Source organism: Equus quagga, chromosome 2 (assembly GCF_021613505.1).
Source record: "Equus quagga isolate Etosha38 chromosome 2, UCLA_HA_Equagga_1.0, whole genome shotgun sequence".
Classification (NCBI taxonomy): domain Eukaryota; kingdom Metazoa; phylum Chordata; class Mammalia; order Perissodactyla; family Equidae; genus Equus; species Equus quagga.
In genome coordinates, this window is record NC_060268.1 from 80,162,469 (window position 1) to 80,188,517 (window position 26,049).

Consider the following 26,049-nt stretch of genomic DNA (forward strand, 5'->3'; position numbering starts at 1 on the left):
TCTGAACGAAGAGGAGCAAGCCACGCCAAGAGCTGCGGGGAAGAATTTTGTAGGCAGACAGTGTCAAAAGTACAAAGCCTCTGATGCTAAAATAACCTGTCCCGGCGGCCAGGACCGCCCCCCCCCCCCCCCCCCCCGCCCCCAGTCTGCTCGGCTGTCTGGATGCTCGCCGGGCTGGGGCCGTGAGGCACCGAGGAGGATCAGGAACACCCGTGTCCGGCCCTGCCTGAGGTGTTTCTTCAATGGAAAATCCCGTCCTCAGCGATTTTCAGACGCGAGCTGGTCTCTCGGTCCCGGAGGCCCGTTAGCTACCAGGCTGGGCATGCCTCGCCTAGCGCGGAAGAGAGGACTCTCTTCGGGCTGGCGGTGACGTTTCAAGGGCTTTCCTGCAAGGCCATCGACTCTCAAAGGTTCCTGTGAATGGAGGGGAAAAGAGAGTGGAAAATAAGGGGGATGGACATGTTTACTAAGTGCATTTATTCATTTAGCAAGTGTTTACTGGCCAGGCACTGTTCTAGCTGTACGGAGACAACAGGGAACAAGATAGATGCCATCACTTGCTGTCGTGCAGCTTTCACAAAATTGCCAGATAGGGATAGGTTATATAAAGAAAATCAAGCAGAAGCGTGCGATCTAGTTCGGTTAGGACGTGATGGGTATTTTAGATAGGTAGTCAGGAAAGGTCTGAGGAAATGTCTTTGGAGCAGCGATCTGAACGAAGAGGAGCAAGCCACGCCAAGAGCTGCGGGGAAGAATTCTGCAGGCAGACAATGTCAAAAGTACAAAGCCTCTGATGCTAAAATAACCTTTGCTGCTTACAAGAACTCCAAGAAGGAAGGCGAGCGAGCCCAGCAGAGTAAGGAGAGAGTGATTGGGAATGAGATTGGGGGTGTGGGACAGGCTGGACCTTATAGGCCATGGTAGGGAAGTTCTAGTGTCTTATTTATGTTTTGAAAAGAACACTGGCTGCTCAATGGAGAAGACAGCAGCTGAGAGCCGGCTTACTGCAAATGTGAACGGCTATTGTAGTCTTCCGGGCAAGAGGTTACATTGTTTTAAACTAAGTCACATTTGGCTACCACCAATGTCTTCAGAGAAAGGCCCTACCTCATTATACAAAGGAAGTATTTCAATATATCAACTGCTTTTATGTGATAAAGTATATTAAGATATTTTGTGGCGGGTGGGGTTCACTGCAGACAGTGTCAATTTGCCCCCTGATATTTTATTCTACACTATCATTCATTTGTTCAAGAATGCTCATTTTGGTTCCTTCCACATGAGCTGCCTGTTGGCTTATGGAGGCAAACTGGGCTCAGTCCTGCCCAGGGAAGCTCTTAGTCAAGTATGGGGGAACCAAACTAGAAAACAGGTATAGACAAGGCAATGAGGTAAATACTGTGGTATAGGCTGAAGGAGCACTTGGCAGGACCCCCAATCCTGACTTACATGTGTGGAAGCCTCCCCCCCCCCACTACCCCCCTCCACTCCTGCCCCCGCCTGGAGCTTTCCAGGTTGAAGGTTGAGAGTGGCCGGGAGAGGGTTGAATGTGGTTTAGTCAGAAAGAATAGACTAAGCAAAGCTTGGGAATCCTTAAAGTGCAGTTTCGGAGAAGGCTTGGAGAAGGCTTGGAGCTTAGTTTGCAGGGTACAGAGGTGAGAAGAGTCAGATCTTGAAGGGCCTGCGAAGCCATGTTCAGGGGTTTGGACTTTATCCCAAGGAAAGTGGAGAGATTTTTCAGGAGTAAGTGGGGGTAGGATGGGCCAAGAAACAACCACTTAGCAAGGAATGTGTTGCAGTTGTCCAGGGTAGAAGTGGTATACTGCAGTTGTGGCAGTGAGGATGGAGAGAAGTAGGGGGAGGAAAAGTCTGGGAAAGATGTGCAGGTTTCTAGCTTGGGTGACTAGGAGGTATGGAGTCCATATGCTGAGATGAAGAGTGTAGGAGAAACAAGTTTGAGGGGCCATAAAATGAATTGAGTTTGTGCTGAAGGTGCCTATGGGACTTCCAAGTAGAGCTCTCCAGGGGCATTTAGATACTTGAGTGTGGAGTGGAGAAGAGAGTTAGACCCTAACTGGATTCTGGAGCTGTTAGTGTGGAGATGATAATTGAAGACATTGAGAGTCCATGAAATTGCTCTAAGGAAAGAGGATGTAGAGGACTAAACACTTAAAGCTCCCAACATTTAAGAGACTAGTTGAGAAGAGGATCCAGCAGGAGTAACTGAGAAGGAACCACCAGAGACTGAATTGTCAAGGACTAGCGTGTATTTAGAAAAAGGCAAAAATATTTTTAATGGAAGGACTACATAATTATTATCTATATGAACATGTGCCTGTTTTTCTATAAAGAATTTGCCCCTTTGGCCAGCAATTCCACTGATGAAATTGTTAGCAGAAGCCCCTTTTAAGAAAAAACTTACAGACTTGTAGGGAGAGCGGAGTGAAAAGGTGCATTTTAAAGTAAGAACCGTTATGCATGATAAAAAAGGCACAGAAGCATTATGGATTAATTATTAAATTAATATTCACATCTGATGAGCCCTAAAGATTTCTTTCCCTTCTTCTGTGTCAGGCTTTTCAGAAAATACAAATTCTGGAAAGAACATCCTTACTAAACATTTGCTTAGATTAGAAAAAATAAAAGTTTTGTTTCATTAAAAGCCGGGTTGGAAAAAAAGTTTTTAATCCCTTCTGGCTGTTTCTTTAAACCAAATCTATCTAGAAAGTATAGTATCTAACTGTATATTCAAAAGAATATATTGCCAGACTCTGCAAGCAGTTTCCAAAGAGATTTCAAGAAGATTCTGGAACAATGATACTCTACTTGGAATAAGGTAGACTCATCATTCAAAAAACTACTTTGAAAGTTACCACATATTTTTGGATGTACAATTTCCAATTTTTTTAGTCAGTTATTTTTTTAATTCCATTATACTTCACAGCAATCATATTTCATAATTTTAAATTTCTGAATTTCCCTTTCTCCTTAAAGTACATGGCTGAATTATAATTAGAAACCAGTTATATTAGGGCATATTAAATGGTATTATATATTAGCAACTTTTGATGTTTCAGTTCTACCATGATTTCTCCCTGGTTTATCATAAAAACAAAATACCAACACAGAAAGTTTGGAAAACACTTATGGCACCTCAACTTTAATACAACTACCACCTTCCTTTTTGCACATTCTCTTTGTCTTTAAACACATCTCCCAAAGCTCCAACAATACTTGTGCTGTGAATTGCTAGACTTTACCTGTACATTCTGCCTAAAGGAATTACTGCTTCTGTCCTGGGAACCTTGAGTGCCACTTCATGTCTCCCATACTCATGGTTGTGGAATTGCATGAGGCTTTAGGAATCCAGCAGGGTTGCAGGAGACTTTAAGAATCGTCTAGTCCAGTGATTTTCAAATTTTCTTAGCAGTGGGACTCCAGTGTAAAAAAAATAGATTAAAAGTGGTATTTTATTGGTATGAATGTAATTCGTAAGTTTAGTTTTGTGACATTTACTAATTATAGAATTAGGTGGTTTTGAACTCCAAAAAGAAAGAGAGAGAAGGAACAGGAAACAAATAAGTACATAAATAGTTATGGAGAACGTGTTCAGTCTTACAGCAGCCTCAGCATCCATGGGGTTCAGATAGTATGTTTGCTAAATGCTGGTTCAACCGAGACATTCAGGTTTACAGGCTTCTTAATTCGGAGGCTGGTAACTGAGTTGAATTCTAATTCTCAGCTCTTCCATTTCTCCAGCCATTTGTTTTTCACTTGAAATCCTTTGTTCAAGTTATAACAATTTTAAGATGACTGAGAGAGATAATTATATCATAACCAGGGAACGTTGTATTATCACACTTTCACAGAGTGTGCTACTCGATGATTCTAAATTGCTTTATTGAATTGGTGCTATCAAATTTGATAATTCTTAAATTATAACTTTTCATTGATTTAAAAGCAGTTTAGATTGCACAATGTTTTTTAACAAGTTAAAATTGATTAGATTTCACAAGACATACTTCACTTCCCATTCACTTAGGTAATATCACATTCACACAAATGAAAAGACTAATTTTACAGCATATAAATGAAGTAATTCAGGATAAATATTTATGATGTTTTAGTTCGTAAAACTCTGACTCAACCAGAATTGAGCTTATTCTCTGAGTTAAAAAAGATGATTTATCATTGGAAAACTGCCCAAGCCCCACCACAGCAACTGACTCATTTGGTCTCCAGGGTGGCCAGGGTACAGATTTTTCCTAGTGCCCAGTGATTTCAGCGTGGGATCAAGGTCAAGAACCACTGCCCAGGAGGCTGTGTCCTGTTGCTTAAAGCACTCGGTGCTGGTGGTGGAGAGAATGAGCAGTTTGTGCACTGCATGACAGCAGAAACCGTTCTAGGGACTGCAGTGGGATCCAGAGACCTGGGTGTCTAAACAGGGCACAAGAAACGCAGATATAGAGTGATGGAGTCCCATCATCTGCCTTTTAGCCTAACTCTGTTCAGCTGTACCTAGCAGGAAAAGGGAGATGGGGTAGCTAGCGAAATTCTACTTTACACCTTGGCCCCCTGGTCCCAGCAAAAAAGATACTGAAAGAAAGGAAGCTAACTGGTGGGTTTTGAGCTTCCTTGTAGCTCTTGTCCTGCTAATTTAAGGGATTTTTTTTCTTCAAGGGTAATTTTAACTTGCACTTTATCACAACCATTTTAAGATGTGACTTCAGTGCATGCAGCTTCTATTGAGCTTTGTCAGCTGTATAATACAGTAAAGACTGAATGAGCTCAGAACTCATTCCCTGCTATGGATACGACTATATAATTTTTTGACATGAAATTTTTATTGTAATTTAAAATTCAGGTGTTCAAAATTATACAGCATTTCTAAAAAGTATTTGAGCTCAAACGGTACTAAAATAAACTCTGATTTTAGAGTTATTTTAGACATATACACTACTAATTGGCACTAAATGAATAAAGTTAATAAATTCTCTGGGAACTTGACTGAAACAGTATCTTCAGTCATGAACACATTCAATAAATATTTATTAAGTACCTACTGTGTATCTGGCACTCTGCTAGAAGCTGGGGAAGAAGTGATGAACCAGATACCTCTTAGGAATTTATAATCTAGGTGGGAGACACATACAAATCATAGCACAGATAATTTAAAGTACAATTGTGACATATTCTGTGAGGCCGAGCAGTGGTGCTAGGAGACTAAGAGGATTTCAGGAGGACCTGTCCTTGCCAGAGAAAGTCTTTTTTTAAATTTATTGAGATATAATCAACATATAACATTATATGAGTTTCAGATGTACAACATATGATTCAATATTTGTGAAATGCTCAGCACAGCATTGTGAAATGATGAGCACAGTAAGTCTAGTCAACATGTAATACCACACATAGTTACAAATGTTTTTTTCTTGTGATGAAAACTTTTAAGATCTACTCTGTTAGCAACTTTCAAATATGCCATACAGTATTCTTCCTGTAGTCACCATGCTGCACATTACATCCCCAGGGACTTATTTATTTTAAAACTAGAAGTTTATACCTGGTGACCACCATCACCCCTTCTGCCCACCCCCTGCACCCAACTCTGGCAACCACCAATCTGTTCTCTGTATCTATGAGTTTGAGTTTTTGTTTGTTTGTTTGTTTTGTTTTGTTTTAGATTTGACATGTAAGTGAGATCATACAATATTTGTCTCTCTCTGTCCTATTTCACTTAGCACAATGTCCTCCGGGTCCATCCATGTTGTCACAAATGGCAAGGTTTCCTTCTTTTTCATGGCTGAATAATATTCTGTTTTGCATGTGTGTATATGTACACAACATTTTCTTTATCCACTTATCCATCAATGGATTCTTGGGTTACTTACATGTCTTATCTATTGTAAATAATGCTGCAGTGAACATGGGGGTACATGTAACTTTTCAAGTTAGTGTTTTTGTTTTCTTCAGATATATACCCAGAAGTGGGATTGCTGGATCATATGGTAGTTCTATTTGTAATTTTTTTGGGACCTTCCATACTGTTTTCCATAGTGGCTGCACCAATTTATATTCCCTCCAGGAGTGCACAAGGGTTCCCTTTTCTCCACATCCTTGCCAAGCTTGTTTCTTATCTTTTTGGCAATAGCCATTCTGCCAGGTTTTGATTTGTGTTTCCCTGATGTTTAGCGATATTGAGCACTTTTTCCTGTGCCTGTTGGACATTTGTTTGTCTTCTTTAGAAAAATGTCTATTCAGATCCTCTGCCCGTTTTTTAATCAGATTGTTTGACTTTTTGCTATTCAGTTTATGAGTTTTTCATGTATTTTGGATATAAACCACTTATCAAATAGATGATTTGCAAATATTTTCTCCCATTCAGTAGGTTGCCTTTTCATTTTGTTGATGGTGTCTCTTGCTGTGCAGAAGCTTTTCAGTTTGATGTGGTCCCACTTGTTTTTTTTTTCGCTTTTGTTGCCTTTGCTTTTGATGTCAAATCCAAAAACTCATCGTCAAGATGATGTCAAGGAACTTTCCATTTATGTTTTCTTCTAGAACTTTTATGGTTCAAATCTTTAATCCATTTTGAGTTAATTTTTGTGTATGGTGTAAAATAGTGGTCCAGTTTCATTCTTTTGCATATGACTGTCCAGTTTTCCCAGCACCAGTTATTTAAGAGACTGTCCTTTCCCCATTGTATATTCTTGGCTCCTTTGTTATAAATTAATTAACAGTATATGCATGGGTTTGTTTCTGGGTTCTCTGTTCTGTTCCATTGATCCGCGTGCCTGTTTTTGTGCTGATACCATACTGTTTTGATTCCTATAGCTTTGTAATATAGTTTGAAATCAGGAAGCCTGATTCCTCTAGCTTTGTTCTACTTTCTCAAGGTTGCTTTAGCTATTCAGCATCTTTTATGGTTCCATACAAATTTACAGTTATTTGTTCTATGTCTGTGAAAAATGACATTGGAATTTTGATAGGGATTGCATTGAATCTGTAGGTTGCTTTAGGTAGTATGCACATTTTACAATATTAGTTCTTCCAATCTATGAGCACAGAATCTCTCTCCATTTATTTTTTTCTTTTTCAGTTTCTTTCATCTGTGTCTTACAGTTTTCAGTGTACAGATCTTTCACCTACTTGGTTAAATTTTTTTTAGGTATTTTGTTCTTTTTGATGCAATTTTAAAAGGGATTACTTTTTAAATTTCTCTTTCTGATAGTTCATTATTAGTGGATAGGAATGCAACAGATGTTTGTATATTGATTTTATATCTTGCAACTTTACTGAATTCATTTGTTCTAATAATTTTTTGGTGGAATCTTTAGGGCTTTCTATGTGATATATGAAATATTTCTATATTTCATGATATGTCATCTGCAAATATTGACAGTTTTACTTCTTCCTTTCCAATTTGGAAGCCTTTTTTTTGTTTTCCTTACCTAATTGCTCTGACTAGGACTTCCAGTACTATGCTGAATCAAAGTGGCAGGCATGAGCATTCTTGTCTTGTTGCTGATCTTAGAGGAAAAGCTTCCAGCTTTTCATGATTGACAGTTGATGTTAGCTGTGGGGTTGTTGTATATGGCCTTTATTATGTTGAAGTATGCTCCCTCTATACCCACTTCGTTAAGAATTTTTATCATAGATGAGTGTTGAATTTTTTCAAATGCTTTTTCTGCATCTATTGAGATGATCCTATGATTTTTCTCCTTTATTTTGTTAATATATTGTATCACATTGATTGATTTGTAGGTGTTGGACTGTCCTTGCATCCCTGGAATAAATCCCAATAGATTTGTGTATGATTCTTTTAATGTATTGTTTACTTCAGTTTGCTAATATTTTGTTGAGGATTTTTATATCTATGTTCCTCAGTGATATTGGCCTGTAATTGTCTTTCCTTGTGATGTCCTTGTCTAGTTTTAGTATCAGGGTAATGCTGGCCTTTTAAAATGAGTTTGAAAGTGTTCCCATCTTCTGTTTTCTGGAAGAGTTTGAAAAGGAAGGTAGTAATTCTTCTTTAAGTGTTTGATTGAATTCACTGGTGAAGCCATCTGATCTTGGACTTTTGTTCATTGGGGGGTTTTTTAATTACTGATTCAATCTTCTTACTACTAATCAGTCCGTTCAGATTTTCTGTTTCTTCATGATTTAGTCTTGGTAGGTTTTATGTTTCTAGGAATTAATCCATTTCTTCTAGGTTGTCCAATTTGTTGGCATAGAAAGTCATATTTAAACTTAAAACAAAAGGAAATGTGAGTGGAAAAGCTTTCTGGGCAAAGGGAACAGCATTGTATCAAGATCCAGAGTCAAGAAGGAACCTTTGAAGGTGACTAAATAAAGGACTATTGGCATCCTCCTACTTGAATTGTAGAAATGTCTTCGTCACATAAACCCTGTACTTCTTGCGAATCTTTGTGTGTGTGCTACTTTGCTGAGGTAGGGTAGGTAACCTTATTTTATCAACTAAAAATCGTCTTCTCTCTTTGTACAGTATACAGAATTCAGGAGTTCAGTAAAATAAATGGTGCTGTTGTCATGTCTCTAGACATTCCTGAAACTCTACCCTGCCACTGGTGGTAGGTTCTTTTGGTAGAAGGCAGGAGTAGCGGGGGAAAGGGGCATCGACTGGTAAAAGGGAATGACTAAAGAGACATTTCGTTCTGAAGCACCACTTAAAATGTAGAACCGTATTTTAGCAACTAAGAGTATAAAAGTTTTATTTTTTATATTAATAGCCTAGAGATTGTCCATTTAAAAAAAAATGCTTAGCATTAGCACAGTATGATATAAACCTAATGAGCTTAGATTCCGTATCAGTAAAATCAAGTAGATTGGCCAGTGGTCATTAAAGAATAGTCCCCAGTCCAGTTCTTGGGCCCTCCCTAGATCCACTGAATCAGAATCTCTGGGGGAGGGCCCAGCCATCATATTCTAACAAGCCTTCTATGGGATTCTGAAGCTAGAGTGAGAACCAGTGGTCTAGATCATCTCTGAGGTTTTTTATGTTACTAAAATACTATGATTCTAATGTCCAGCAGCAATCTGTACTATGTAAAAAAAAACGTTTGCCTTTGGAGTGATCAGTTTAATAGAGCCATCTGACAAAGATACATGTGGGTTTTTTTCTGTTGATCAGGTTTATGTGAAATGCTGCAGTCCCTCTATTACTCCAGGCTTCTGAGAAAAAAACTACTTCATTACTAGCCTAAAAGCAATACGTGCTCTTCATGAATTTATCCAGCAGCACCATATTTGCTGATTCCTGTATTCAGGCCAATTAAAGGTGAACTAGGATGACCCTAGTCAAGTTAGGTTATTGAGATGAATGTGACCTCTTGCTTTTGCACTGTTCCCCATCTTTGAGACTGCACCCTGCCCCGCTTTTAGAGGCCCAGCATCTGTTAGCTGGTGCTTACTACATTCCTTGTCAAGAAGCTGGCATTGCAGCATTATTTACAATAGCCCAGTTATGGAGACAACCTAAGTGTCGATGGATGGATGAATGGATAAAGAAAAAGACAAGCAAAAAAAAAACAAGCTCATAGATACAGAGAACAGATTGATGTTTGTCAGAGATGATACGGGAGGTAAATAGGTGAAGGAGGTCGACAGGTACAAACTTCCAGTTATGAAATAAATAAGTCATGGGGATGTAATGTATAGCATGGTGACTATGGTTAATAATTCTGTATTGCATATTTGGAAGTTGCTAAGAGAGTAGATCTTAAAAGTTCTCATCACAAAAACAAATTTTTTTGAAACTATTTATGATACAGATGTTAACTAGTCTTATTGTGGTGATCATTTTGCAGTATATATAAATATCAAATCATTATGTTGTACATCTGAAACTAATATAATGTTATGTGTCAATTATACCTCAATTTTAAAAAGGGACTCTGGTATCCAGTGTTTTATATTTGTGACTGTCTTAACTTGCCACCCCTGAAAAATTGGGAGAGGAGCATTGTTTTTTCTCAAAATAAACCATGTTCATTCATTTTTAAAAAACAACTTTACACCATAAATAGAAGCGCAAAGAAAAATACAAGGAAGGAGTCTAGGGGCAGGTTCTGGAGTTAGTCCTGCCATGTGTTGTCATGCTTAACCAGGCCAGCTGGGGCATAGGAAATACTGACAGTTGTTCACTGGGGATTATACGGGGACAGTCACATTTAGTTTAACCCTCTCAGCATCCTGTGAACTGGGTACCATCATGCCCCTTGAACATAAAAGGCAACTGAGGCTTGAAGGGTAAATTGTCCCATGGTGACCCTGATGTGGTGGAGCCGTTTGGCTAGATCCCAGATCCCAGGCTCTTGCCGGTGTTTCACTTTGACAGAAAAACACTTTTAAGTATTACCTTAATCATGTATGTTAAGTCTTTTATCTGTGACTTAATTATCAGGCTTTTGCTTCATGCTGAAAAAAAAATTCTGACCTGTATCAGAGTCCTATGGGCAAGAGTGGAATAAGAGAACAATTTACAAATGTGCGGCAGGATCTAAGTGTTCTCAGTGTTTCAACAGCAACCTGGAAACTTGTTAGAAATCAAAATTATTGGGCCCCCATCTCAGAATTACTGTGTCTGAAACTCCTGGGGTAAGGCCCTGCTGTCTGCTTTTACGTGCCTTTCAAGAGATTCTGCGGCAGCTAAAATTTGAGCATCCTTATTCTGAGGACGTGAACAAGGGATGGTCTGCCCCAGGGGCTAGTAGCTGCCAGTGGCTGCTCTAGGCCTAAAGGCAAGTTGAAGAAGCATTTCCTGAAACTTGGAAGAGCAGCCTTCCTTCCTTCCCAGCCCCACCCATCACCTGTTGGATCCCTTGGGGCCCAAAGAAAGGTGCAGAGTAGAACTAGCAGGGCAAGGGACGGTGTCCCGAAGCTGACCTGCCGTTTGGAAGATATCCCTTCCCCCTCCTTTCAATAGGGAAGGGAGGTGCTCTTGAACTCATAGTTGATCAGCTTAACAGCCCTAGTGGTAGACACGGATAGTCGGAACCTCTGTATTAGAGTATTTTCACCGCCCTCAAAGTCCTCTGTGCTCCAGCTGTTCATCCCTCCTCCACTCCCCCACCCCAAGCACCTGGCAGCCACTGATCTTTCTGCTGTTGCTATAGTTTTGCCTTTTCCAGAATGTCATATAATTGGAATCATGTAGTATGTAACCTTTTCAGATTGGCTTCTTTCACTTAGTAATAGGCATTTAAGTTCCTCCATGTCTTTTCATGGCTTGATAGCGCCTTCTTTTTAGCACTGAATAATATTCCATTGTTTAGATGTACCACAGCTTATTTATCCATTTACCCGCTAAGGGACATCGAGGTTGCTTCCAAGTTTTGGAAATTATGAATAAAGCTGCTATAAACATCTGTGCACAGGGTTTTGCGTGGACGTAAGTTTTCAGCTCCTTTGGATAAATTACCAAGGGGTGCAATTGCTGGAATGTATGGTAAGAGTATATTTAGTTTTGTAAGAAACTGCCAAACTGTTTTCCAGAGTGAGCACCAGAGGAAATTTGAGGCGTGCCACAGGCTTTGAAATTAGACTTTCTGGGTTCAAATCCTGACTCCGCCACTTAACAAGCTCTATAACTTAACCTCTCTGTGCCTTAATTTCCTTATCTGTAAAATGAGTGTGATAAATAAGTACCCACCTCAATAGGTTGTTGTGAAACTATTACTCAGAACAGTGTCTGGACTTAGTAAGCATTCAATAAACTTTAGCAATTATTATTTCTAAAGCATCAATTTTATGTGAAGATGGGTGGGAAAAAATATATTATTTTTATATTAAGACACACATGGTTCTGTTAGGAATAGCATGCAAAATTCAGTTCATTTATGGTACTTAAACAATAAAAGAGAGATTTGAGGCAAATTTTATGCTTGTAATGGGTACCTCCTTAGGCCCCCTGGTAGGAGAATTCACTCTTCTGCCAAGAGGCATTTTCTGAAAAAAACTCTGAGAAGCACTGCTCCTTTCTTATCCTAATTAGACCTTTCTTGGTGTTGGTTTCCTTTCCAGGCTAGACAGATCTCTCGCATTTATCCAGTATAGCAGGCTTCAAAACCTCTCAGCATTCTGAGCACCCTTCCTTCCCCAGACGCTTTTCTTTGTCAGTGTCTCTTGAAAGCTTGGTGCCTGAGGGGTATAGCTTCTTCCAGACCAGCTGGTGATGCAGCTTGAGATGTACCAACCTTGTAGCTACCACTTCAGGAAGAAATGTCCGTCACATCCCCTAGTTCATTTTTTCAGGATTTGTCCTTTCCTTTAATACTTTGTTTTTTCAAAAAACCCCAAAACTACAGTTCTCAGTTGTCTGTGGGCTGCCCACAGACACTTGTTTCAGGGCAGGTTTCTTTGGTCAGAATTAATATTTTAAAAGACATTGTAATTAGGAAAGATGGATGCTTAGTCACAATAGAAGCAGCCTGGCATGATCCTCTTCATTCATTTGTTACCTGCCTGGCATTCATGACCCCTAATTGATGCTTTTGTTTTTTCCTCTGTCTGTAAAGGATCTTTTTTTTTTTTTTTTTTGAGGAAGATCAGCCCTGAGCTAACTACTGCCAATCCTCCTCTTTTTGCTGAGGAAGACTGGCCCTGAGCTAACATCCATGCCCATCTTCCTCTACTTTTATACGTGGGATGCCTACCACAGCATGGCTTTTGCCAAGCGGTGCCATGTCCACACCCAGGACCTGAACCGGCGAACTCTGGGCCGCCGAGAAGCAGAATGTGTGAACTTAACTGCTACGCCACCGTGCCTGCCCCTAAAGGATCATTTTGAATCTGTATTTCTTAAACTTTCTAACTTTTCAATCTGATTTCTCACAACAGCTTTTATCAAAGAACCTGGGTCTCACCTGAAATTTTCCCATTTGCCCCCTGAAATGCTTGCTTGCTTATTTGTTTATCTATTTATTTCTCTATTTATTTCTTTACTGACATTCACTTTAGTTTTTTGTGTTGAAATGGTTGAACCATTTGAAATGGCCCTTTTTGTAGGTCAAAAATGGTTGGATAGCAGCAGTTTTATTCTCATTTGTGCTAAAATGTAAGGGCTTAAGATTTATAGAAATATTATTGGAAGTATTTTTCTTGCTATAGCATTGAAATAAAAATAATTCCATTTGTAACTGAAAATTATAATAGAGTTGAGCATATGATATTAATGGAAACTTAAAATAGTCTCTTGTCAAAGAATATTTGACATATAAAAATGTCAGTAGTTTTATTGAGAAGAAATGTTATTGTTATAACTAAAATGTAAAGTAAAATAAGCACAATGGAATTAGACTCTCAAGTAGAATATGAAAACTAATTTCTGGTGTGTGACAGACAAAATACACCAGACAATTAAGGAGATGATTTTATTTAGACTATCACAACAGAAAGAATGTTCATTAATGGGAAACCTCTCAAAGAAGGAGAAAACATGGGTTTTTATGAAACAAGGGAGGTCGGTGACGAAGGGTAGAGGTGGGTGCTATCTGGGCATATGACCCTTCCTGGTTGGCCCCTTCTTGCACACTGAAGAGGGCAGTGCTACTTAACCATCCACTTTCTGGAAGCACAGGGCTCAGGTAAAGTTTAAGTGTCAAGGTTACTGATATTTAGTTACATTTATAAATCCTGTGGGATGCACACCACAGTTTGCAAATAAGATTTAGAGAAAATTTACCAACAGTTTTATTCATACCTTTAAATTGAAATCTGTAGGTTTCTTAGTATTTATATTTCGGCACTAGAGGACTAAAACAGGGCTGCTTTGTCTTGTTCCTCACAAGATTAGGAATTGAAATTCCTTAGAAGCTAAGCAAGGGGAAGAAACCAATGGAGAGGGAGGTTTAAAGACCAAGGGCAGGTTAGTGGACTGTGTTTTAGAAGTGAGACCCAAAAAAAGTGACAGCCCTCAGAGTTCTCTTCCAGTGAGAAAAGACGTTAAAGATGGGCAGGGCATTTATAAATGGGTCAGGGTAGACGAGGGAAGTCCGTGGGTTTTGTTAAAGTATGAATCTTAAGAGGACAAAATGATGACCCATAAAAAAGGAACATGTATCAGTGATTTTGTGTAAGTCTTGAATTAATGAAAGAACTAGGCAAATGTCACAATTGTTTTAAGGGCAAAGTTAAAGAACTATGAATGTATATGAAGTAAAGGAATGTTGAAATGAGTTTACAAATAGAAGCAAAACTGGCTTTTCTCACTGCAGGAAGGGTTGCCCCTCCACCTGGCAATTATTTGCATCTCTATAGGCAAGAATTATTTGCATTGCTATCAGTTATCTACAGTTTACAAAGGTGTAAAATAGCTCAAAGGCAATGAAAGGACTGAGCCCCATAGGCTCAGTTAATTCCTAGAGGTTCCAGCTTTCCATTGAAAGGGTATTCTGTACTCTTTTGCTTGTGCCAAAGTCTTAAATTTTTCTTAGCCATGCTTGTTCTATAGTAACTACATGCTTCCTCTAATATTCAGCTATCAGTTGATTGCCCATATTTTCTGCTTTAAAAGCCAGATCTGATCCTAAATGTCCTTTGCCTTCTCCCCACTCTTCCTGGTCTCTGTCATGTTCCAGGTGTGTGGGTCAACCAGAATGTCTAAATTTGCGTCCCTCTACAAGTATCACGTGCTCAAGTTTGGATTGCTTTTGCTTAACATCTTGTCTTTTTCTTGGGATGGCATTTTAAAATTTTTTATTTAATGTTATGAGTGGTAATCAAGATTTCCTTCTGCTACCATATAGTTTTAAGGTGGGAATTAATCAGCAATAATCATAATAGTTAGACCACATAGCAGTCTAACTGGGTTTTCATCTATAAGTTGAAGGTGAAGGTTAATGAATCTGAGTTAGCCTGGTGGGTCGTTTTGCCCCCTAAGGGAGGTGCTACTGGCATCTAGTGGGTAGAGGCCAGGAATGCTGCTAAACTTCCTACAGTGCACGAGACAACTCCCTACAACGAAATTAATCCAGTCCCTGATGTTCGCAGTGCCAAGGTTGAGAAACCCGGACAGCCTGGTTAACAATTTTAGAGGGAAGGGGAAGTTTCTGCTGTGATAAAATTAAAAATAATTTTATGGTCTTAAATCTGTATGGAAAGCGTACATTTCATTTTTATGATCTTAAAATAATGTTCTTATTACCAATTTTCCATTTTAGAAATTAAGCAGTCAGTATTACCTTGGGAGACTAAATGATTAAGTGGAAACAGATGCCTTCCCTTGTAATATGATGTATATAACACTTATATTTTAAAATTATTTTTCTATTTTAGGTTTTACTGAAGAAACATCTTAGTGATTCGTCACATTTCTAAGATTAATATTCACACTTTGGAGTTGTCAGCCTTCTTATAAAATATATTTTGGCAATCAAAATGAAAAGTTTCTTTGAAGTTTTAGAACACTTATACAAGAAGGTACTTCTTGGAGCCACACTTGAAAATGACATCCATGATTACATCTTTTATCTGAACCCAGCATTTTCAGATCAAGATTATTCTACAACTGCCTCCTCAGAATGCTCACACACCTTTGGTGTCCAGGGCACGCGTGAGCCATCCTCTGTCAGTTTGGCTACCATTTCTGGAGCACCTGTGTGTTTGAAGAGACACTCTGAGATGGGCAGTGCGCGAGAAATATTGCTTCTTCAGTTAACAGTGATCAGAGTGATGGTGACCAGGATATTGTCTGTCAAAACAGAGTTCCATGCAAGGGAGAAATACAGAGAAATAATTAAAATTCTTTTAAAGTCATCTGACATCGATTCTAAATTAGTAAGTCATTTGTGTTTTATGGGGTTTTTGTGGGTTGGTTTATTAAGATCTAGATTTTTTTAAACAAAAAGTTTTTAAACCTTCAGCAATAGCGGGTAAATTTTTTTGTTTTCCTATAGACCTGTATGTTCCAAAACTCAGATAAATTGTTGTCTCACATGGCTGCAAAGTGCCTTGCATTACTTCTTTATTTCCAATTGAGAGAAAAGGTAAGGTAAATAAGCCAATTATGTTCTTTCTTTTATAGTTTCTTTAAAATTGTTCTCTGGCATTCGATTTTACCCTTCATATATTTGTATTAATAAAATGTTGACACTCACATAATAACTTGTGTAAATCCACAAAAGTGTAAGAATGGAATAATATGGTGACTTGTGTCAAGGATAACAATCTTAAATATGTTATAAATCACTACAAATCAGATTCTTAACCCCAATGGTAGGTTTCAAGTGAGAGAGTCTATAATTTTCTTCATGTTCTCTCCTTCCACCCCTCCAAAGAAAGGTTTAGGAACCCCTGCTTGAGACCAAGCCCATTTTCACAGATTTAATATAAATAAATTCTAAGAGTGATATTTGCACTAGAAAATCTGAAAAATGAGAAAAGGTATAAAGAACAAAATAAAAATTACACATCATTTCACTACCTAGAAACATCCACTGATAATATTTTCATGTTCCCTTTTGATTCTTTATTTCTATGGCATCTTGATTTCCTATCTTAAAGAATATTAGGATAATTGTGTCCTATTTGTTTTACTAAATATTATCATACCTTTTTTTTTTGCAAGGGAGTAAACAATGTTGTATAGAATTGTATTGTGTATAATAGGTAATTTGTGATTGTAAAGAAAGATGGCATTATAATGTACTGATGTTTTTAATTTTCTCACTCATAGATAACATTAAGCAATTCCTGGATTTCTTTTTGCCAAAAAAATCTTTCTGAATACTCTGAAAGTGATAAAGTAGTATACTGCCTCTGGACTCTTACTGCTATAATAAAAGAAATCTTTAAAGATACATGTTCACAAAAAACAGGTATGAATTATGTTCCCCCATAAACGATTGTCATTATCTGGCTCCCAAGGAGCACTACATTTATAACAAAGAGTAAAACTTATTTTACAACGTCTGATCTGTCTTGAAGTATGACAAACTAAGGAATCTTGCTTCGTGTTTTTTCATTGAGGATACCTTTCTAAAAGAAAAAGTTATAAGGGAAAAAATGAAAGCTTTTCATTATTATATATTCCTTGCATGGTCTGATGCTATTGATATTTGTAAAATGAATATTAACTGTGGTTATTATCCATTAAGTCTGCATATCTTCATTTGTTCACATTAGAGGTAAATAATCCAAATCCATTTTTTCATCTTGTAAAGTGATAATATTTATAAAAATTGAATGTAAAATTGGGCTTTAAGCAGCCTTTGTTTCTCCTGTTGTTTATAATTACTATTTTTGTAATTTCAGAAATTCTAAAGCAGTTCCTGACTCCTTTTCACACTATTTTTGAAGTTTTTTACAATTCCTTGTTTTCTCAGCATTTTGAAAACCACCAAGATACTTCTAAAATAGTAAACAGCTTGATATGTTTTCTGGAATTGCTTGAACTTCTTATAGCCTCCAGAATCCACCTGAAGTTACATTTCACTTGCCAGAGGATTTTATTTTTGAAACCTTCTTATGTGCTAGACGTTATTACCTGGCCTGTTCAGGCTTTTGTCAAAAGGAAGTTCATTGTATTCATCAAGAAGTGCCTTCTCCGGAAAGTGGGTGAAGACCTTTGTCAGGAGTGGGTCCCTGCCTCCGTGCTGCCGGATCATCATTTACATGTGGACTTGTTGGCTTTAGCGGATGCTGTTTTGCAAGCTGTCGATTTGGGCTTATTGAGGACGTTGTCTGTCCATGGAAAACCTTCCTGCTTTGGAGGTGATGAGGTTCAGCCTGGAAGTGAGCGTGTCCCTGGTCCAGATCATGTGATCCTTAGAGCAGCGAGCTTACTTATCATTAAATCCTTAGAAATCAAGTTTCAGAACTGTGCTTCAGCAAATGAAATGAAAGGTAATTCTTCAAACTCGTTTTGTATGTTTATCTCAGGACTATAATTCCATTAATTTAAGCTACATGTTATCATAGTTAATTTATTAAATTTTCTTAAAAAAAAAAGAACTAGAATTACCTTAAGAATCATGTCAACTTTTTGTGGACTAAACTGAATTTATATTGCATAATTAATGACTAACATTAAAAAAAAGGTGCTGTTGAGTCACCTCAAAGTAAATGATATAAGTCGATTCATATTCGGATATTTGTAGTATTTCATCCATATTTTCCTTCATGAAATTGGTATATCTACTAATGTAGATTATTGCTACTTAGGAATTGAATTGAAACTAATATGTGAGAAGTTATATTGACAAAAAAATTGTCACATATAATTTCCAGGATGTTAACTGAGAGTCCAAAGATAGCTATTTAAAGTATGATACTGAGTTTAGGTGTTGGGGAAGACATGTCCTCCATTTCATTTCAGAAAAATGAGTAATAAACGTCTCTGAAGAAGCAGTGTGTAGTTCAGGGAAAGGTTTGAATTGTAAGCGGTGTGACTTCCTTGAATTGCTTTGGATATCATTTAGCTTATAATAACTATGTATCAGATATAATCCTGTGCAGTTATAATGTACAACACTAGGTGGCATATGTTATATAATTCAGAGTTTTAAATTGCAGTTAAAATGCCCCAAAACCTTTTTGATTTTTGTGCTTAATAGTAGTGCTTTCTTTTATTGCTTTAAACAAAATTTTTTTCTGTTATTTTGAAGGCAAAATTATTTTTGTGTGATTGCATTGTTGCATCTCATGACAGACAGCTGTGGCATCCAGTGAAATGATTTCTGTTGTCTGCCACTCATTCATTTATGTGCTTTTAGCAAGAATTCACGTAAATTTTATCTCTCAGAGATAATTACTTATTTGGCAGTTGTGGCAAATAGACTGGCTGTACATTTTAACTATATCCTCTTGAGTGAGTCACTTTTTCTCTGAAAGTGTTTCCTAACTTGCAAAGTAAAGATAATCCTTGACTCATAGACTTTTTGAAAAATGTGAATTATGGTAATGCATTTAAAGTACTTTAGATACTATAAATTTATATATAGGCAAGATGTTAATGCATTCAGTAAACTGTTGCCTACTCTTTGAAATTTGCATTTTTTTAAGTTGATTTACAGAGGTTCATGTCTGAGTTACTGACCTTCTTAAAGCCTCATCTTAAGCCCTCTCTGCAATCACACAGTCAGTGTGAGTGGTTGTCTAGAGTCTTCATAGAACAAGACGATGATATGCTGGAGGCTGCCAAAGCGTCATTGGGCATCTACCTAAAGTTGACCAGGTTAGTATATTTTAAAGTAATTGTACTAACTGCATGCCAGGGAAGCAGAAAATGTTTTTAATAATGTGCTGGACGTATTATTTACTTTCCATCATTAAGGGGAAAAAATCCCTAACAATCCTGTGGTTTCCTTATAAGTTCCAATTCCTTTTTTCAACTCTGCCGTACATGAAAATGAGATTGATTTGAGTTTTCATTATGAACACTTGGCTGGCTAGGCAGATCTAGGGTGGTACAACTAGACTAGGACTAGAAAACAGGGGTTTTGGTTCAGTCTTCATCTGTTTTACCTGTGTGATCAGGAATAAGTTAGTACCTTTCTCTGCATCTGAATTTAATTGATGTTTAAGGACTCTTCACCTCTAAGACTAACTTTTCTATATTGGGCTTCTTTTTTGCCTTTTTAAAGGTGAGTGTAAACTTGTAAATAATCAAAGGAGCTGTTCTAAATTTTCATTTTATTATACAGTTGAACTGGGGCTGATATTATCTTGAGGCAAATATCTGAAATTCGTTATGAAGTTATGTTACTGACATTTTATGCTGGTCCTATTTGTGCTTTATTAAACAGCTGTACTTGGGTCATGTCTTCTTATGGCAAACAATCTGTAATTGGTTATGAAGTTAATAACTGATGACCTTTTACGCTATTTCTGCTTCTGCTTTATTAAAACCCTAAAGTATTTGCTTTATTTCCATTTCTTTCTTGGCTTCAGAGGAAGGGATTTCTTACTAACGATCGTTGGTGCACTGTTGTGCTGCCAGTTCTTACTTGTATTATGACACTGCTGGCAGTGGCTGCTTTCAGACTCTAAGTGTTTGGGGCCAATTTTCAAAAGATTCTAATCAAGAACACAAAATTGCTGCATGTGATTTGAATTAGGCTCCAAAACGGTCAAATACAAATTCAGTCTGAAAATGCACATGCCTATTAGAATATGTCTTAGTTGTACTCAAAGCTGACTTCTTACTCCTCAGGAAAGAAGAAGCATCTGAATTAAACTCACTTTATATGTGAATTTCTAACTTTCTTAACTTGAGTTTGGTGTGTCAGAGAGCCATGCGTTCATGTCTATGTATTTTTTTAAATGTAATTGTATTGGTTAAGATGGTTTGGTTGTAAATGATAGAACCCAATGCAAAGTAGTCTAAGTGAAAAAAGGACTTTATTGGCTCTTAGTTGGGAATTCTAAGGATTCAAGTTGGCATCAGACATAACTGTATATATAGAGATTCCAATCATGTAATTGATCATTTCACTTTATCTCACAGCTCTGAATTCATTCTCAGGCAGGGCCACTAGCAGTGCGTGGCTTACAGCAGCCTTACAGTTAGAATATTTAATAGCTTCAGCACAAGTCCCAGGGGAGCTCTGATTAGCTCACTTGCGTCACAGATTCATGTTGTACCAAAGTCAGTGGATTTTGTTTATTTTATTGAGTCATATTTGTTTAGAGTTTGTGGAGAAAGAGATTGGTTTGAAATTTTTTCTTTTAAAATAATTCATAGATTAAAAAGTTATGTGATAGGTGGATTTGTGGTACATGAATTATCTCTCTCAAAACTGTAATTTTTGTAAAAAGTCATTAATCTGGGGTCTCCATTATCTTTATTTTTAGAGAACATGAAGCTACTGAAAGCTTGACCCAAGAAAAAGAAATGTGGAACCATCACACACATGAAAATGGCTATAATCCACACTGTATTTTCTTATTCTTATTAAAAAATATAGGATTTGATTCTACAGTTCTTCTTGACTTTTTGATTTCATCAGAAACCTGTTTTCTTGAATATTTTGTTAGGTACTTAAAATTGCTGCAAAAAGACTGGGATAATTTTTTCACCATTTGCAAGAACTTTGATGTAACTGAATCTAAAGACAGCGTGAATATTTGTGGTTGTATCTTCTCACTTGTCCAAGACAGAAGCAGCAACCAAACAGAACCTAGTCCTTTGGCTGCTCTTGGTAGTCACAGAAATGCTCATGCTTGCATCTCCTGGGTTTCTCATGCTTCTTCTGAGCCACTGGACCAGGTAGTGATGTCCGAGGAGACCCATGTTACGCTCCAAGCTAATGGTCTGTCTCCCCCACGAGCTTCTCAAAGTCTGGTAGATTATGACAGCTCTGATGATTCTGAAGTAGAATCCACAGACCAACGTTTATCAAGTAGTAAAACGACATCTTTACACCAAGAAGCAATGAAGAAAATTCAGGACACGGTTGGAACAAGTAGGGATAAAAAAGAAATTAGCCTGGAGCCTCCATCAAGGCCTCTGGTTCCAAGAGAATCTAATACTCCCTTCTCTGTTGATTGCGACATAGCCCCAAATAAGATTGTCTCTGGAGTGGGAATATCTTACAGAACAGTAAAATGCTTCGAAGAGCTACAAGGTGCCATTTACCGTTTGCAGAAGAAAAATCTTTTCCCATATAACCCAACAGCACTCTTGAAGTTGTTAAAGCATATTAAGGCAATATATAATAAAAGTATGAACCATTTGTGAAACAGTGGCATTTTATTTCCAGGAACTGTTTTTTTCTAATATAAATTGTGCCTTAATGAGATAATAAGAAAGAAAAGAAATCTGAGAAGGGTTTTCTAAATCAAGGCTTTCGTTTTGCCTTTTGGAAGCAGCCTAGTGACTGAAAAAGATCTATCAAATGACAAGCACTCAATGCTGTTGTACGCCACTTGAAATTTATGATAGTTCAAACTTACACACACAATTTGCAGTGGTTACTATATTAGTTTGCTAGGGCTGTTGTAACAGACTACCACAGACTTGGCGGCTGAAAACAACGGAAATTTGTTCTCACAGTTCTGGAAGCTAGAAGTCCAAAATCAAGGTCAACAGGGCCATGCTCTCTCTCAAGGCTCTAGGGGAGAATCCTTCCCCGCCTCTTCCTGGTTTCTGGTGATTGCTGCCAACCCTTGGTGTTCCTTGACTTGTAGCTGCATCGCTCCAATCTCTTCCTCCATTGTCGCATGACATTGTCCTTGTTTGTGTGTCTGTATCCAGTTTATTCTTAGAAGGGCATTGGATTGGGCCCCACTCTCATCCGGTATAACCGCATCTTAATTTGATTACATTGACAAGGACCCTACTTCCAAATAAGGTCACATTCACAGGTTCTGGATGGACATGAATTTTGGGAGGGACACTGTTTAACCCAGTGCAGTTATTGTGTCCTCTGGGGTATTTACATGTAATGTGATATGTAAAAAGTTTAAAATCTTAGGTTTTTTTTTAAGAGAGGTGATCAGGTCTATGTATATGTATGTATATGGTTTATGAACATGAGTCTAATTTTTAAAGAAATTTTAATCACTAGGTAATTGTCCTATTTAAAATTCTGATATGAATAATTATATGCTGTCTTTTTGACAGGAGACAGTAAAGTCAAGTTTTGATATGTTTATTGAGTTTGTATAATAAGAACTGCAACTGTATTGTGCTGATGAGTCTGTCATTAAAACACTCTGAAATGTCCTTAGAGTATTTTATAAATGATCCTTTTGTAGAGAAATATAAGGAGGACTGAACCCACCAGGTATTAAAATATATTTTAAGGCCGTGGTAATCAAAACAGGCTCGTCCTCATTCATGTAGAAATAGAAAGATCAGTAGAACTAAACAGAGGATTGCTAATTAAAATTTTTAACAATGAGATGCTAACATTAACCAAATATAAAAGCAGAGGTCAAACAGTTTAGTAACACAGTTGGGGGTATACATTGGGGCAGTTTCTACATAAATTAAAAAGCACATCAAAGAATGTATATTCAAGGATGTTCAATGCCATGTTGTTTGTAAAAGAAAAAGACTAGAAATATGTGGTTAAATAAGTCATAATATATATACGCAGTGGAATAGTATATACTTGTGGAAAGAGTGAGCTGTGTCCATGTTTATAGATATGAAACATCTGCAGTAAAGAACAAAAGTGAATATACTGGGCTCCCATTTGTTTAAGAAAAGAAGATGGGGCAGGAGTAATACACATATATATACTTTTGTGTGTTTATAAAATATTTATGTAAGAATATATATGAAAGTTTACTAGTAGTTGCCTGAGGAAACAGATTTGAAGTGGAAGTTTTGACTTCTCATTATATAGCTTTTTCTATTATTTATTTGTTTTTAACTGGGTACATAATTTTTTTTCAGTGAAAATAAACTTCTAAGGAAAGAAAAAGAAAACAAAACCAACCTGATTCTTTATGTTCCTAAGGGTACATAAATGCTGAATCCATTAAAAGTCATGCTTATACAGATGTGTATTTGACCCATGTTTCTCTATAAGGTTAATAAGGAAGCATCGTCCCCTTATTGTATGTAAAATGAGGAAAAGGCAATCTTACACATATGCTGAGTGTCGGTATTTCAGAGTTTCTACATATATAACTGATCCTTGGGTGTAAGTCAATTCATCACACACTCATGAATCCCTACTTTTGGTGAAGGTGACTGACAGTGGCTATGTGGTAACCATCTTTGGCCATTCACAGTATCCGAGAGCTGTTCTGAGTTAGTCCGTAACGGAATACAAAACTAGTAATATTTGCACAATTAATTCCCAGTCTGTAACTCCACCTTTTCTCCAAGTAAAAGCATATGCGTGTCCAAGTGAGCACAATATCATGAATCTAATTTATTGCTTTAACTTAAAATATAACAGATGCAGCAAAATACACATAAAAGTATACAACTTGATGAATTTTCACAAACAACATACCTGCAGAACCAGTACCCAGATCAGAAAACATTACTGGCACTCCAGAAGTCCCCCTTGGTCCCCTTCCAGTCACTATCTACCCGTAAAGGTAACTATCCTGAATTGAGACAACATAGATTAATTTGCCTTATTTTGTCTATTATATAAGTGGAATCGTAGCATATGTGTTCTTTTGTGTTTGGCTTCTTCAATATTATTTGGGGATGTGTTCTCATTTATTTTGAAAATAATTGTCAAGTAGCTACATTTTAGCTATTATTAGTAACAAAATACTTTTAACTCCTCAGAATTGTCTGTGGCACTCCCAGTGTACTAGGTTGGTGAAATTGACAGACAGTGGTTGAAACAAATTACAGACTCAAACAGGTTATGCAGGGCTTTGTGCAATTGGCCCCACCCTGCTTCTCTAGAGTTCCTCCGGTTTTCCCCCACCTACTGTCAGCAGCACCACCTTTTGGCTTACGTATTCATTTGTCAAGCTCCATCTTAAATGTTGGATCTGGGAAGCTTTCTCCATCTTTTCTGAACCATTAGATCTTAAATGTTTTGTATTCTCTTCACTGTGCTCTTTCCTGTATTGTAGCATTTGTCACATTATGTTTTAATCATTTAGTCAACAGTCTCCATTTGCCAAGCTCTTTTTATATTGTCCCTAGTGAATAGCATCATGTATGTCCCATTATAAGCACACCACAAATGTTGAGTAAATGAGATCCTTCTCCAAGAACTTGATAATCTACTGGGACAGACACGTGTGCAGAGGCTTAAAATCTTCAACACTTACATCGCACTTCATGTATGCCAACCACTGTTCTAAGTGCTCTACTAATCCTCACAAAATTGTTGGAGGGCAGGTACAATTATGATCCTTGTTTTGCAGATGAGGAGATTAACTTGCCCAAGACCACCCAACTGGTAAAGCAGCAGAGGTGAGATAATGGACCCAGGCAGTCTGGTTCCAACCTCCTCTCCACAGCTGATTACCTGTCTAAGAGAGTGATGCATGTGCACTATTAAAACTAAAACTTGCAGCTCTGGGTATGTGTAGTGGGTGGTATGATGAGAAGTCATACTAGAAAGATATCTTGGAGTCAGAGCATCCAAGATCTTGGGTGCTATGCTAAGGACTTTTGACTCTTCTGTAGGCAGTGGAGAGCCCATGAGGTTTTTGAGTAAATGACTGTTTTTGTGTTTGAAGAAACTGACTCCAGTAGCAATATAGTGGCCAGGCAGACAAAGTAGAAAGATCAGAAAGAGTCCTGCAGGAGTCCCAGTGGAGTCAGGGGCCATGGGAATAGAAAAGCCCTTTCTGAATGCCTGCATCAGTCTCTCCCTCCAGAGACGCACTAAGACATGAGAAAAAGAGCCAAAATCAGGAGCAATGAGCCACACAAGGACTGACTTAGCAGCCCAAGAAAGCCAACTCCTTAGCTGGTCTTTGGACTAGGAGACACCAGGGCACAGCCGAGGACAGGCATACCACACTGAAAATGGGATTGATTAGACCCTTACATACTGAATGTTGGGAACCACCACCCTCCCCAGCCTTCTGCCCCAGGAAACTAGAAGAGACTTTTCTGGGGAATCTGACCAACCCAAGAGAAATGATCTAAAGATACTTTGGGGGTTCCCCAAAGAAATTACTTGGGGCCAAGTCTCTACTGTGAAGCCCACAGTCACAAACTTCACCCATGTGCATAGAGCTTCTAATTGGCATTTAAGTGCCCAACATTTGCATATGAGTGAACAGCCTACGGTTATCAGACATTTGGGGAAAGTCTCTAAGAAGAAGCACAGGCCAAACCAAACACAAAACAGATTAAGCAAGAAGGAAGTTAATCTCTTAATATCCTTGGAGGAAAGTGGTTATAAAGGATACTACATAAAAAAAGAATATTCAGTTAGAGAAAGAAAAACTCTTATAAATGAATAATATGATAGCAAGATTGAAAAACTCAATAGAAATGTAGTAAAATTAAGTTGATGAAATCTAGAAAGTATAGCAAGAGGACAAAGAAATTGGAAAATAGGAGAAAAAAATGATGAGAAAATTGGAGGACCAGTCCACAAGCTTCCATAACTGAATAAAAGAAGTTCCAGAAAGAAAGAAAAGAGGAAATGA

At 37.7% G+C, this 26,049-nt stretch overlaps 1 protein-coding gene across 4 annotated transcripts in view; it reads left to right on the plus strand.

Moving 5' to 3' along the window:
• The window catches only part of LINS1 (lines homolog 1), a 25,067-nt gene extending 1,661 nt beyond the window's left edge, over positions 1-23,406 (plus strand). For 2 of the 4 annotated variants that reach the window (XM_046654254.1, XM_046654255.1), the window contains exons 2-7: positions 15,292-15,792; positions 15,912-16,001; positions 16,691-16,832; positions 17,269-17,859; positions 19,018-19,189; positions 20,809-23,405. In XM_046654254.1, coding sequence (XP_046510210.1) covers positions 15,394-15,792; positions 15,912-16,001; positions 16,691-16,832; positions 17,269-17,859; positions 19,018-19,189; positions 20,809-21,694 — 2,280 coding nt within the window. In that variant the 5' untranslated portion in view covers positions 15,292-15,393 and the 3' untranslated portion in view covers positions 21,695-23,405. Of the gene's footprint in view, positions 1-780; positions 857-15,291; positions 15,793-15,911; positions 16,002-16,690; positions 16,833-17,268; positions 17,860-19,017; positions 19,190-20,808 lie in introns of those variants that run through there. The other 2 variants (XM_046654256.1, XM_046654257.1) reach the window with 2 other exon arrangements.
• Positions 23,407-26,049: the final 2,643 nt, after the last annotated feature.